Here is a 15,251-nt window from a genome sequence, read left to right as displayed (position 1 = left end):
GATGCCTAATTGACTAAGCCACCCAGGAGCCCCAAGAGATTTTTGTGTTGTAATAGCTTTTTTGAGGTATAATTGACATACAATAAAGTGCATATAGATAAGCTATACAGTTAAGTAAGTTTTGACATGCATACACCATGAAATCATCACCACAGTCAAGATAATGAGCATGTTCATGACCCCTAAAACTTTCCGTGTGTCCCTTGGCAATCCTTTTTTCCGTGGGTAACCACTAATCTGCTATCTGTTGTTACAGTTTAGTTTGCATTTTCTGGGGTGCCTGGGTGGCTCAGTCGGTTGAACGTCCAACTTCAGCTCAGGTCATGATCTCACGGTTCGTGGGTTCGAGCCCCGCGTCGGGCTCTGTGCTGGCAGCTCAGAGCCTGGAGCCTGCTTTGGAGTCTGTGTCTCCTTCTCTCTCTGCCCCTCCCCTGCTCATGCTTTGTCTCACTCTGTTTCTCAAAAATAAATAAAAGTAAAAAAAATAAAAATAACAAAAATAGTTTGCATTTTCTATCTAGAGTTGTATATAAATGGAATGATAGAATGTGTATGATTTTTTTCTGGCTTTTTTCACTCAGTGTAATTGTTTTAAGGCTCATCAGTGATGTTGCATATATAAATAGATCATTCCTTTTTATTGCTGAGTAGTATTTCATTGTGAACCACAATTTGTTGGTCTATTGACTTGTTGATGGTCATTTGGATTGTTTCCAGTTTTAGCGACCACTGAGACAAATAAGACTGCTATGAACATTTATACACAAGTCTTTGGATATATACATACATTCTTTAATTTGGGGTAGATACCCAGGAGTAACATGAATGAAACGTATGGTAGGTGTGTACTTAACCTTACAGGAAAGTAAAAAACTGTTTCCCAAAGTAGTTGTACCATTTTACATTCCTGTCAACAGTATATGAGAGTTCTAGTTCCTCCATATCCTCAACAGCATTTAATATAGTGGTTTTTTTTCTTTATTTTTTGCCATTCTGATAGGTATGTACCAGTTTGTCAATGTGGTTTTAATCTGCACTTCCCTGAAGGCTAATGATGTTGATCATCTTTTCAAGGGCTTATTTGCCATTGGTATGGCTTCTTTCATGGCGTATTCTATTCTAATCTTCTATTATTTTAGTCTCTTTTTTCAAAGTTTATTTATTTATTTAGAGAGAACGCATGCATGTGTGCACAGGAGAGGGGCAGAGAGAGAGAGAGGGAGAGAGAGAATCCCAAGCAAGCTCTGCACTATCAGTGACAGAGCCTGACGCGGGACTTCATCCCAGGAACCGTGAGATCAAGACTTGGGCCGAGATCGAGTCAGATGCTTACTCAACTGAGCCACCCAGGCACCCCTCTTTTGTCTGTTTTTTAATTGAGCTGTTTTCTTGTCACTGAGTTTGAGATTTCTCTATAAATTATGAACTAAGTTCTTTACCAGATATGTGATAAACAAGTATTGTATCACAAGTCTTTGGCTTATCTTTTCATTCTCATTAGAGTGTCTTTTTTTAAGTTTATTTATTTATTTTCATAGAGAGCACGAAGGGAAAGGGCAGAGAGGGAGGGACAGAGAGAGAAGCTCGAGCAGACGCCGCGCTGTCAGCATAGAGGTCAATATAGGGCTTGAACTCAAGAACCATGAGCTCATGACCTGAGCCAAAGTCGAGTCAGACGCTTAGCCAAATGAGCCACCCAGATGCCCCTCATTATAGTATCTTCCAAACAGCACAAGCTTTATATTTTTTGAAGTAAAATTTATCATGTTTAAAAATTGTGCTTTTGGATTTGTATGAAACCACAAAAGACCCCGAATAGCCAAAGAAACCCTGAAAAAGAAAAGCAAAGCTGGAGGGGGTCACAAATCCAGACTTCAAGCTGTATTACAAACCTGTAGGGACCAAGACAGTATGGTACTGGCACAAAAACAGACACATAGATCAGTGGAGCAGAATAAAAAACCCAGAGATGAATCCACAACTATATGGTCAACTCCTCTTTGACAAAGCAGGAAAGAATATCCATGGTATGTCTTTCGATTTCCTTGTGGTGTCTTCAGTTTCCTTCATCAATGTTTTATAGTTTTTGGAATACAGATCTCTTACCTCTTTGATTTGTTTATTCCTGAGTGTCTCGTGGTTTTCGGTAGAATCGTAAATGGGATTGATTCCTTGATTTCTCTTTCTGCTGCTTCATTATTTGTGTGTAGAAATGCAACAGATTTCTGTATGTTGATTTTGTATCCTGTGACTTCACTGAATTTGTGTGCCAACTCTAGCAGTCTTTTGGTGGAGTCTTTTGCGTTTTCTACATAGACATCATGTAATGTGCAAATAGTGAAAGTTTGACTTCTTCTTTGCCAATTTGGATGCCTTTTATTTCTTTTTGTTGTCTGATTGCTGAGGCTAGGACTTCCAGTACTATGTTAAATAACAGCCGTGAGAGTGGACAGCCTTGTCTTATTCCTGACTGTAGAGTCCGTTTTTCCCCAGCGAGGATGATACTAGCCATGGGTTTTTCATATATGACCTTTATGATGTTGAGGTACGTTCCCTGGATCCCTACTTTCTTGAGGGTTTTATCATGAATGGATGCTGTAGTTTGTCACATGCTTTTTTCTGCGTCTGTTGAGAGGATCATGTTGGTTCTTATCCTTTCCTTTATGAATGTGGTGTTTCACATTGATTGATTTGTGAATATTGACCAACCCTGGCAACCCAGGAAGAATTCCTACTTGATTGTGGAGAGTGGTTATTTTAATGTGCTGTTGGATTCGCTTTGCTAGTATTTTGTTGAGAATTTTTGCATCCATGTTCATCAGGGATGTTGGGCTGTAGTTCTGTTTCTAATGGGTTTGTCTGGTTTTAGAATCAAGGTAATGCTGTCCTCGTAGAATGAACGTGGCGGTTTTCCTTCCATTTCTATTTTTTGGAACAGTTTGAGAAGAATAGCTATTAACTCTTCTTTAAATGTTTGTTACATTTCTCCTCTGAAGCCATCCGATCCTGGACTTTGTTTGTTGGGAGAGTTTTGATTACTGATTCAGTTTCTTTGCTGGTTATTATTAGTCTGTTCAAGTTTTCTATTTCCTCATGTTTCAGTTTTGGTAGTTGATATATTTCCAGGAATTTATTCCAGATTGTATTCCAGAATGTCCAATTTGTTTACATATAATTTTTTATAATTTTCTCTTATAATTCTTTGTATTTCTGTGGTGTTGGTTGTGATTTCTCCCCACTCATTCATGATTTTATTTATTTGGGTCCTTTCTCTTTTCTTTTTGATAAGTCCAGGTAGGGGTTTATCAGTTTTATTAATTTTTTCAAGGAATCAGCTTCTGGTGTCTTTGATCTGTTCTACTGTGGTTTTTTGTTGTTCTTGTCCTTCCTTCTATATCATTTATTTCTGCTCTGATATTTATTATTTCCTATCTACTTGCTTTAGGCTTCATATGTTGTTCTTTTTCTAGCTCCTTTATGTGTAAGGTTAGGCTGTGTATTTGAGATTTTTCTTGCTTCTTGAGGTAGCCCTGTATTGCTGTATACTTCCCTCTTATGATCACTTTTGCTGCATCCCAAATCTTTTGGACCGTCTTGTTCATTTTCATTTGTTTCCATGTGTGTTTTTTATTTCTTCTTTAATTTCCTGCTTGACTTATTCATTCTTTAGAATGATATTCTTTATCCTCCCATGTATTTGTGGTATTTTCAAAATTTTTCTTGTGGTTCACTTTCAGTTTCATAGCGTTGGGATCTGAAAATATGCATGGTATGATCTCAATCTTTTTGTACTCGCTGAGCCCTGATTTGTGAACTAATACATGATCCATCCTGGAGAATGTCCCATGTGCGCTTGAGAAGAATGTATATTCTGTTGCTTTTGGATAAAATGTTCTGAATGTATCTGTTAAGTCCATCTGGTCCAGTGTGTCATTCAAAGGCATTGTTCCTTGTTGATTTTCTGTTCAGATGATCTGTCCATTGATATGAGTGGGGTTTTAAAGTCTACCGTTATTGTATTATTGTCAAAGAGTTCCTTTATGTTTGTTATTAATTGTTTTATATGTTTGGGGTTTCAAGTTGGGGACATAAATATTTACTTGTTAGATCTTGTTGGATAGACTCCTTTATTATGATATAGTGCCCTTCTTCATCTCTTGTACAATCTTTAGTTTAAAATCTAGTTTGTCTGATATAAGTATTGCTACTCTGGCTTTTTTGTTTTGATGTCCATTTGCATGGTAAATGTTTTTCCCTCTGCTTACTTTCAGTATGCAGCTGTCTATAGGTCCAAAATGGGTCTCTTCTAGGCAGCATAAAGATGGGTCTTTTTTTTTAATGTTTTATTTATTTTTGAGAGATAGAGACAGAGCACGAGTGGGGGAGGGGTAGAAAGAGAGGGAGACACAGAATCCGAAGCAAGCTCCAGGCTCTGAGCTGTCATCATGGAGCCCAACACAGGGTTTGAACCCACGAACTGTAAGATCATGACCTGAGCCAAAGTTGGACACTTAACTGACTGAGCCACCCAGGCGCCCCTCGATGGCTCTTGTTTTTTATGCATCCTGACACCCTGTGTCTTTTGAGTGGAGCATTTCGTCCATTTACATTCAGAGTAATGATAGATATGAATTTAGTGCCATCTTATTACTTGTTTTGTCATTGTTTCTGGAGATTTTCTCTGTTCCTTTCTAATCTTTGTTGCTTTTGGTCTTTCTTTCCCACTCAAAGAGTCCCCTTTAATATTTCTTGCAGGGCTACTTTAGTGGTCACAAACTCTTAATTTTTGTTTGTCTAGGAAACTCTTTTTCCTTCTTTTCTGATTGATTGCCTTGCTCGATAGAGTATTCTTGGCTGAAGATTTTTCCCATTCAGCACATTGAGTGTATCATTCCACTCCCTTCTAGCCTGCCAAGTTTCTGTAGAGAGATCTGCTGCTAACCTTATTTGTCATCTCTTGTAAGTTAGGGACTTCTTTTGTCTTCTGCTTTTAGGATTTTTTTCCTTACCTCTGTATTTTGCAAATTAATGATATATTTTGGTGTTGGCCTGTTTCTGTTGATGTTGATGGGAGTTTTCTGTGCCTCCTGGATTTGGAAGTCTATTTCCTTCCCTAGATTAGGGACGCTGTAATTTCCTCAAATAAATTTTCTGTCCCCTTTTCTCTCTCTTCTTCTGGGTGTCCTATGATATGAATGTTAACTACACTTCGTTAAGCCACCGAGTTCCCTAAGTCTACATTCATGGTCCAAGATTTTTCTTTCCTTCTTTTGATCAGATTCATTATTTCCATAATTTTGTCTTATATGTTGTTCATTCCTCTGCTTCTTCCATCCTTGTGGTCATTACTACCAGTTGGTTTCGAATCTTGGTTATTTCACTTTTCATTTTGGCCTCATCAGTTTTAAGCTCTTTTATCGCTGTGGTAAGTGTCTCCCTGATGTCTTCTATGCTTTTCCCAAGCCCAGCTAGTATCCTTATGATTGTTGTTTTAAATTCTGGATCAGGCGTATTACTTACATCTGTTTTGATTAGATCCCTGGCCATGACTTTTTCTTATTCTTTCTTTTGGGATGAATTCCTTTGTCTTGGCATTTTGTCTAGGTTTCTGTCTTCTTCTGTGTGTTAGGAAAGCCTGTTATGTTCCCTGCTTCTGAGGTTAATGGCTCTACGAATAAGAAATCATAGAACATCCAGGGCCTGACGCTTCAGGAAGTGTCTCTGGCGTATGCTGCATGTGCTCTGCTGCCGCGTTATGACTGCTGTATCCCATCCGTTAGTCCTCTGTAGAGTTGCTCCTTGCCTGCAGTGGGGGAGTGTTTGGACCTTGGCCAGAGCGTGGCGAGTTCTATCTACATGTGCTTCGGTCTGCTTGTTAACAGACCTGATGCTTTTTCCACTAGAGCTGAAGCCTTGCAGATCTTTATGGTCAGTAGATGTGGTTTGTGCAGGGTTTTGTGCTGGTCTTCTGGGGGAGGAGCCTGCTGCATCAGTTCTCAGGGATGTTTGCCTGGAAAAGCAGTACCAGCACAACGAAGGGTGGCGGGGCTTAGTGAAAGTAATTTCAGCAGCGGGTGTTGGCACTGTGCTGTTGACTGAAGTTAGTCTATGCTGAGGGATGGGAGAGGGAAATGGCACCAACCAGCTCCTTTGTCCCCAGAGAGGGGTTTATGCTCACTGCTGTCAGGGAAGCCCTCCCAGAGGAGCTAATAATTCCCCCTCATGTGTCCTAGGTGTTTTTCAGATTGCTGTTTTCACAATATGTCTGGATTGTTTGCTTGCCTGGAGCAGTGCAGTGCACTTTGGACTCTATCCCAGCCAGGCCCACTGAGTTTAAGACTCTGAACTTTAGGGACCCAGGTATGGGGCGGGGGGAACCTGTGCCGGTCTTCCTGGGGAGGGTCTTGCTGCACTGGGATTGATGCAGGTTTGACCCAGAAGGGCAGGGGCCAAGTGCGCTAAAGAACCATTGCCTAGGTTGGCTGCCCTCAGTGGGTGTCTCTGTGTCTATGCTCAGGGGGCAGGGGTGGGAAATGGCGTTCACTGGCTCCTTTGTCCCTGGAGAGGAAACTCCACCTCTCTCAGATGTGCTCCAAGAATGGAGAATTGTCTCTGCCAGTGCATCTCAGGCAATCCACGTGTCACATGTCTGCCCCCGGGTTACCTGCCTATCTCCTCTTACAGGAGCACTGCAGCGCTCTCAGGGCTCTAGACCAGCTGTGCCACAGACCTCTAATACTTCAGTCTTTGAGCCCCACTGGGTGCGAAAACTCATGAAAATCAGCCTCTCTCCGTTTCCCAGTCAGTAACTTTGGAGAAGTGTTTTCCTTATGCTACCCCCTGTTGTGCTTCTCTCTCTCTCTCTCTCTCTCTCTCTCTCTCTCTCTCTCTCTTTTCTCCACAACCAGGGCTCCCTCCCCTCTGCAGCCCTTTTCTTCCCCAGACCATAGCTCCGTGCCTCCTACCTTCCATGATGTGGCCCCTTCTCTCCCTTTAGTTGTGCAGTTTGTTCTGTCAGTCCTCAGATGGATTTTTTAGGTATTTGGAGTGATTTGATGGTTATCTAGGTATGTTCCAGTGATGAGGGAAGCCTAGGGTCCTCCTAGTACTCTACTATCTTAGCTCCTCCCCTAGAATGTTTTATCATCCCAGAAAGAAACCTCTTACCCATTAGTAGTCTCCCTGTCCATACTCCCCACCCCCAGCACCCCATTCTGTTTCTATGGATTTGCCTATTCTGGACATTACGTATAAATGAAGTCCTACAATATGGGAGCTTTTGTGTCTGCTTTTTTCATTTTGTATAATGTTTCCAAGGTTTATCCGTGTTGTGTGAAGTGGTACTTTATTTATTTTTATGGCTGAATATTTTATTGTATGTCTAGGTTACTGGGTCACTAGGTTCTTGGCCTGGATGCAGCAATGAATTAGGGACCTGAGACCAGAATAGGGAGATAGAGTTTATCAAGTAGATAAGTATAGTACACTTTTAAGAGTGAAAGCAGGCCCCTGCCGGAGTAAGAATGGCAATGGACCTGAGAAGCTCTAGCTACAGCCTTATAAGCCTGCTTTGTTTACATATAAATTTGGCTTTGATTGGCATTTTTGATTGTCGGCTGCTGATTGTGTAACATTTTGGCTTCTGTGCATTGTGCCTACTTATGATGCATTCTGTTATAATTGTATTTATTTATGTACTGCATATTCAAGAGTTTTAATGGGCTTTGCTGTGACTTTAAGGTAACCTAAGGTGACAGGGGATAGCACAAGGCAACCTTTTGTGTGCTTGCTCCGTTCTTAGAAGTCCCTTTGTGCCTTTTGAGCCAACTCTGTGGCTAAGCCTTTCCTGCTCTGTTAGCCCTTAGAGGTGGCTCTGAAGGTGTGGCTGTTAACCTTTGGGGGTGCCTCCGAGGGTGTGGCCAGCACCAGTTTATCCCTCCTGGCTGATACCTCCTAACTAACTGACTAACATTTATACCACATTTTGTTTACAGTTCATAAGTTGATGGACGTTTGGGCTGTTTCCACTCATTGTTTATTATGAATAATGCTGCTATGAACACTCATGAACAAATTTTTTTTTGAACACTTGTTTCAGCTTTCTTCATTCTATACCTAGGCCCCAAGGACACAGTTGAGGGTGGGAAAGAGGAGGGAGCAGGCAGAGATTCTCAGAGGAGCCGGGGAACATCACATCATTTACTGTGCTTGGGAGAGGTTCACAGCTGCTGCTTTCAGTTTCTTGTGGCTGATGCCTGTGTCGCCTCTCCTGCAGCATCCCTGTGCCTGGTCGGCTAGGGACCCAGTCCTGCCATTGCCTCGGGAGGGATTGGGCTCTGGGCTTGATGGGGGAGCCTGGGATGCAAAGGCTGGAGGATCCCATTGCCGCACCCCGCACCCAGAGTTCCTCCAGAGCTGAAATGTGGATCTGACCCATTTGCCACCCCTGACTGTTTCTGGACATCCAACACAATCCCCAGCATCCACAGCTGTGCAGCTGGATTGGGGGCCCTCACCCTCTAGGGGAAGTTGACGGTAAGCTAGCATAGCTCACTGGATGTGAGGCACCCACAGCCATTGTGGTTTTAATTAGCATTTCCCTAGTGGCTAATTATGTGGGACACATTTTCATGTGGTTATTGACTATTTGTATACATTCTTTGGAGAAGTGTCTTTTCAAATCCTGTGCCCCTTTATTAATTGGATTATTCACCTTTTTATTAATGAGTTGTGGGTGTTTTTTTTTCTATATTCCAGATAAAAGTACTCTATGAGATATATGCTTTGCAAATGTTAGCTGTTGTTTTTCTTTATAGATGAACTGTATCAGGATGAGCAAATTCCTTTCTATTCCTAGATTGTTGAGAGTTCTTATCAGGAACGGATGTTGAATTCTGTCAAATGCTTTTTCTACAACCACTGAGATGATAACATCCTTTTTCTTTCACAGTATTGTGACTTAATGGTGGTTGATTTTCAGATATTAACTCAAACCTAGATTTCTGGGATAAACCCTCTTGGTCATGTTAGATTTTGTTGTTGTTTTGATATTGTTGAACTCAGTTTGCTAAAATTTTGTTTAGACTTTTTACATCTATGTTCATGGGGATATTGGTCTTTAGTTTTCTTTTCTTTTAATATCTTTTGCCTGGCTTTCGTGTCATGGTAATATTGACCTTAAGAAATAGGTTAGGAAGTATTCCCTGTTCCTCACTTTTTGTGAAAATTTTGTGTAGAATTGATCCTATTTCCTTTTAAAACATTTGGTCAGATTCTTTAATGAAACCAGCTGGGCCAAAAGTTTTCTTTGTGGAAAGGATTTTAACTACAATTCTAATTTCTTTTTTTTTTTTTTTTTTTTTTAATTTTTTTTAATGTTTATTTATTTTTGAGACAGAGAGAGACAGAGCATGAATGGGGGAGGGGCAGAGAGAGAGGGAGACACAGAATCGGAAGCAGGCTCCAGGCTCCGAGCCATCAGCCCAGAGCCTGACGCGGGGCTCGAACTCACGAACCGTGAGATCGTGACCTGAGCTGAAGTCGGACGCTCATCCCACTGAGCCACCCAGGCGCCCCTACAATTCTAATTTCTTTAATAGATACAAGGCTATTCTGGTTTTCTGTTTCTTCTTGCATGAGCTTTTGGTATACTGTGTGTCAAGGAATTTGTCTATTTCATGTAGTTTGTCAAACTTATTATTATAAAGTTGTTTATAATGTCCCCTTATTATCAGTTTAGTATTTGTAATATCTCTTCTGATGTTACTTCTCTTATTCCTGATGTAGGTAATCTGTGTATTTTCTTTTTTCTGATTAACCTAGCTAGAAGCTTATGAATTTTTAAAAATTTTCTCAGTGAACTAACATTTGGTTTCACTGATTTTTTTTTTTTTGTCTATTATTTTCTGGTTTTTATTTTATTACTTTCCTCTCTCAACTTCATATGTTCTTTCTTTCTTCTTGCCATCGGCTTAATTTGTTTGTTCTTTTTCTAGTTCTAAGGTGGAAGCTGAGGTCATTGATTTGAAACCTTTTTTTCTTTTCTAACATTTCAGTGATTATTTGAATAAATAAACAAAACATTGGGAAGGCAGCAAATGCTATTGTGAAAATGGAGATAAGAAGATAGTTTTTGAGAATGCTTCTGATAAATGGGATTATTACCAGTAGTGTTTGGTGAATGGTTTATGGGAATAAGGAAGAAAGAAAAGACTATTAGGATTCCGAGGTTTATACTGAGAGAAATTGAATAGTGTATTACTGACGTAGGTACAGAACATAAAAGGACAGTTTAACTTAGTGATGATGTAATTCGGTTGTGGACAGATTGATTTTGATCTGCCTGTTAGACATCCATTTGGCTGTCTCATGTTCATATTTGTATCTGGAGCTCAATAGAGAGGTCATGGCAGGAAATAAAGATTTGAAAGTCATCAGGGTGGAGGATATAGTTATTACTGTTTGGGAATAGGAGCCTAGTCTTGCCAAGGCCCCCCATGTTTGAAGAAACAGTGGATTTAGAAAAAAATGTAATGTTTCTAGACTTGTAAGATACTGTGCTCACCAAGTGTATAGTTATGGACCAGATGGGTCCTGTCGATGGTCTGTTTGCCGCCCACGCTATCCATTACTAGCTTACTTTCCTGAGATGAATGTGTGTCCCAGCTGAAGCAGTGGACTGCCCTGTTTCTTCAGAAATAGCTACCAAATTTATTTAGTTAACCCTTGCAATTTTGATAAGGCTTTGAGAATACCAAAGAGAAGATATAGTACAAAAGAGAAGAGAGTGAAGACAGAACTCTTGAAAACATCAAGAATGCTAGAAGAGGGACACCCTGGCTGGCTGAGTTGGTAGAGCATGTGACTCTTGATCTTGGGGTGGTGAGTTTGAGCCCCACGTTGGGAGTAGAGGTTACTTACAAAAAGGAAAGAAGTTAGAAGAGGATCAGCCAAGGCTAATGAAACCTAATGCAAAGCTGCCTTAAGGTCAAATGACATGTGATGTGCTTACAAGAGGAGGCCGTTGCTACTTCTCAAATTCTAGACCACTGAACTAAGAAGCAACAAAGATCACTAGCAGCTGGAAAGAAGTAACAGTAAGACAAAAAAAAAAGTACTGAATCATTTCATATTTTAGAGACCGTGGAACCTCAGAACTGGTAGAATGAACGAGAGAGGCCAATTTTGTACAGGACTGAAGAGTTTACACTCTTCAGTTTGTTTCTTACACGGTCCTTTCTTCAGGTTGAAGAAACTGAGTCTCTGGGTAGTTTTGAGTACCTTTAGTACTTTGTATTGCTTGGCCCTTAGATTTCCTGACTGGAAATGGAGTGCTCTTTCTATTCCAGCACAGGAGCTTAGGGAACTTCTAGCATGACTGTCTCACTTTAAGATACTCGCTTATTTATGTGGATCAGATCAACCTCCGATCAAAACAGAGCCCGTAAAATAGAATCCCATACCCTAAAAGTCTGTCGAAGGAGCCATTTGAGAATTAGAATTTGTACAATGAGATGCCACCTGACCGCCGTTAGAATGGCTGTTGTCCAAAAGACAAAATGTTGATGAGGACGTGGAAAAAAGAGAACCCTTGCGTCAGGTTGATGGGAAGGTAAATTGGTGCAGCCACTGTGGCAAACAGTATGCAGGATCCTCAAAAATTAAAAATAGAAATACCATATGATCCAGCAATTCTACTTCTGAGTGTTTATCCAAAGAAAACAAACATACCAATTCAAGGGGATATTCACACCCCTGTGTCATTGTGGCATTATTTACGATAGCCAGGATATGGAAGCAACCGAAGAGACCGTTGGTGGATGAATGGACACAGATGTGGTATACATACAGTGGAATACTACTCAGCCATAAAAAAGAACGAAATCTTGCCATTTGTGACTTGGATGGACTTGGAGGGAATTATGCTAAACAAAATTAAGTCAGACAGAGAACGACAAATCCTGTATGTTTCCACTTACATGTAGACTCTAAAAAAAACCCAAGTGGACAAACAAAATAAAGTGTACATTATAGATACAGAGAAGAGAATGCTGTTCAAATCATTATGTTTTACACTTGAAACTAATATAATGTTACATGGCAATTACACCTCAAGAAGAGAATAAAAAGTTTAGAATTTAATTAAAATTGTGTACTTTCTACTTGAAGTCTTACAGGACACATGTTTTAAAAATCCAGTTCTGACTTGTTCAGGCTTTATTGCACTATTAAAAAACAGATGTTCTGATATCATTTATTTTGTTTTTCAGGAAAGACTCTGTTTGCCTCATCATATTCTGGAAGAGAGAGGTCTTGTGAAAGTTGGTGTCACAGTGCAGGCTCTTCTTGAATTACCTACAACCAAGGCATCTCAGCTTTCTACAGCTTGATGTAACATTTCAAAATTATAAGTGTATAGTTTCATTTATTTGAAGTGATTTAAAAAATCTCAAATTCATGATAAGAATGTCTAATCAAAATTAATAATTTTATTAGGTCAATCCATAGGTTAAAAAAAATCATGTTAAAACATCAAAGTTAAATTTCGAATTGCCCAAACTTCTTTTGGGGGAAAAACTGGATTAACTTAATAAGAGTTTTTGATAAATTCAAATTCTCTTTTTACTGAGTCAGTTGATAACCTTCATTATTTTTCAAAAACCAGATTGATACTAAATTTAAGATGTGGTTTCAATTTAATAATCACATTAGGTTTACTTTTTTATATCAGAGCATACTAGTAAACACCTGGATGAGGTAATCATTTTTTTACCGATTTAAGACTATTCTATATTTGAGTTATTTAATACACTTCTAATTCTAGTTTATACACAGTTTCTTCAATCTTTGGTCTTAGTTTTCTAGAAAAAAATGAGTAGAAAATGCAGAACTCTGGCTTTATATTAAATTCTTTTAGTATTATAGGTTAGTGCCAAAATATTTTCAGTTGTACTGTAGACTGTTTACATGTGAAGTGCCTGTGTAATTGATGACTCTTACATAGTCTTAAGCATTTTTGCAATTTCTTTTTATGTATTAATGGAATCAATGGAACTTTAAAATATTTTAGTAGATTTTGTAAGGTCAGTTATATGTGAGGATTTAAATGTGCCTCACACGGTGACATTTGTGGTTTTTTATTTAGTCCATTGCAGTTTTCCTTAAATTGGTTATGTCATGTTGTCAAAAAAAAAAAACAATGTTAATATGCTTAATTTATGCTATTTAATTTTGCAAAACTTAATCATCTTTTAATATGTATTATTTGAAGAGTATTTTATTTCTGTATTGAAAATGTTACACAAAGCAGTAAGGTTTTTGAGAAGTAGCCAAGTACTCATTATCAAGGACACTTGGATAAAACTGCCAAAGTTTGGATCTGTGTCTGGACTTGCAGTCGGCATGCTGCCATTAGTTGGGGTTTTTTGTTTTTTGGGTTTTTTTTTTTCAGATTCATAGAGCAGCAATTGAAGAATAGGTGTGTATTTGGAATCTGGCCATTTGTGGATCCTGTAAATCTTAGGATCCTCAGTGAACATGATGTTGAATTAAACACAGACCATTCTATAAATATTTTCCTAAGTATGCTATGTTACCTAAAGTCCTTGTTTAGTTTGGAGCTGGATAAATTTACGTTGGTAGGAGTGCAGGAATTTTTCAAAAACATTACTGTAATAACTCAGTTTGCTATAGAAAAACCTTAGTATAATTACTTTTGCAGTAGCCAAGCAAGTACCATATCTTAAATACGTGATTATTTGCACTTGTTACCTCTTAATATGGATGCAATTTATTAAAAGTGTTGGCCTGGGTATTTCAAAGGGTATATATAAAAGGTAAAAACTAGTGTGCCAAATGGTATAATAAGGGTTGGTTTCGAAACAACTCTACTTTTATTGATCAGTTGGCAATGAAGCCATATAATTACATTTTGGCATTAGAATACACATGTGTTCTTTACATTCCCCAAGTGTGAAATTGGAGCTTTTAAAGAACTAAAGCTTCTTATAACTGTAAGGTTTAAAATTAAATTATTAGTAATTTATTACTTTAAGTATTTCAGCTAATTAGTGCCTATTTTTCAGTTGGATCTAAAAAAAAACTTCATTGGCATAATCAATCTCCCTAGTGAAAACTTGGGTAATAAAGGTAAGAAATGGCAAATAAATATCTCAAGTTGTTAGTTTTTATTGTACAAATCTGACAATGTTACAAATCAAGTGACCATTAAGAGCTACAGCAATCATTCATACTGCTTTCATAGTTCCCATGCGGTAGGATTCCTCTTCTCAATCAGTCTAGATGTTAATTATTTTACAGGTATTTTCCTGTTTCTCATTGAAATTATAGGCCATTTCCTTATTGCATTTCACTTACTTGTCAGTTATTGCTTTAAAGGGAAAATACACCAGAACCTCACTTACAGCATTCTTCGCCGCAAAGCAAAATTCCATTTAAGATGGGTCCATCTGAGGTTCACATCATGTCAGTCTATTTAGTTTAGTGCCAAAAGGCAACACCACCTCTAAGTCAGTTTCTCAGCATAGTCCCCAAGGACACATTTTATCAAGGCTCTGATGTATTTCTTTTAGTAGTTTTTAAAATAAGTGTAAATTTTATTCTAAATGGTTTTTATGGTTATTTTATATTTACTTCATCACTTATTGAATTAAGAACGATTATAATTATTTGAATTGGATTTGTGATTTGAAGGGGTTAAATAAGTCAAGCAAATATTTTATTAGGCCCTAAAAAATGTAGTAGATAGCTACTTCTGCTAAATTTTATTACTGTATGGCACAAGAAAGAAGTGATGTTGGATATGTTAGAATTGAAATAAGGAGTAAAAATGCATTACCATTTGTTTAATAATTATCTTTACAGAATGCTAGTTTATCGACTTTTCTAAGTGAATTTTTTGAAGAATTCAGAAATCTTTGTATTGGTCACAGATCTATCATAATTGATTTTCTGATGCATTTAAAAATAAATGGAACACTAAATGTATATTACCGATGCAAACTGTGGATAAAGTTGAATGAAAAAATTAAAGTCTGAGATTTCTTTTCTCTCTCTTTACTTCTTCTCCCAACATCACAGCATCCATCTTTCCTAGGTATTTGATAGCTTGTGTCTATATTCTCTACTATGGAAAAATAGACTTCAAGAGGATATTTCATGTAAGTTGCTTAAGAGTCAGATTCTCTTTACAGTTCCTAAGATACCGTCACAAAATAAATCACCTTTATATA

At 38.4% G+C, this 15,251-nt stretch overlaps 1 protein-coding gene across 3 annotated transcripts in view; it reads left to right on the top strand.

The window, feature by feature from the left end:
- The window catches only part of LRCH2 (leucine rich repeats and calponin homology domain containing 2), a 101,351-nt gene extending 86,300 nt beyond the window's left edge, over nucleotides 1-15,051 (top strand). For all 3 annotated transcript variants that reach the window (XM_058712503.1, XM_058712500.1, XM_058712502.1), the window contains one exon: nucleotides 12,270-15,051. In XM_058712503.1, the coding sequence (XP_058568486.1) occupies nucleotides 12,270-12,389 (120 nt within the window). In that variant the 3' untranslated portion in view covers nucleotides 12,390-15,051. The remainder of the gene's footprint in view (nucleotides 1-12,269) is intronic.
- The last annotated feature ends 200 nt before the right edge of the window (nucleotides 15,052-15,251 follow it).

This window comes from Neofelis nebulosa, chromosome X, assembly GCF_028018385.1.
Source record: "Neofelis nebulosa isolate mNeoNeb1 chromosome X, mNeoNeb1.pri, whole genome shotgun sequence".
Lineage (NCBI taxonomy): Eukaryota > Metazoa > Chordata > Mammalia > Carnivora > Felidae > Neofelis > Neofelis nebulosa.
The sequence above is the reverse complement of the archived record's forward strand: the minus strand, read 5'-3'. Positions and strand labels throughout refer to the sequence as shown.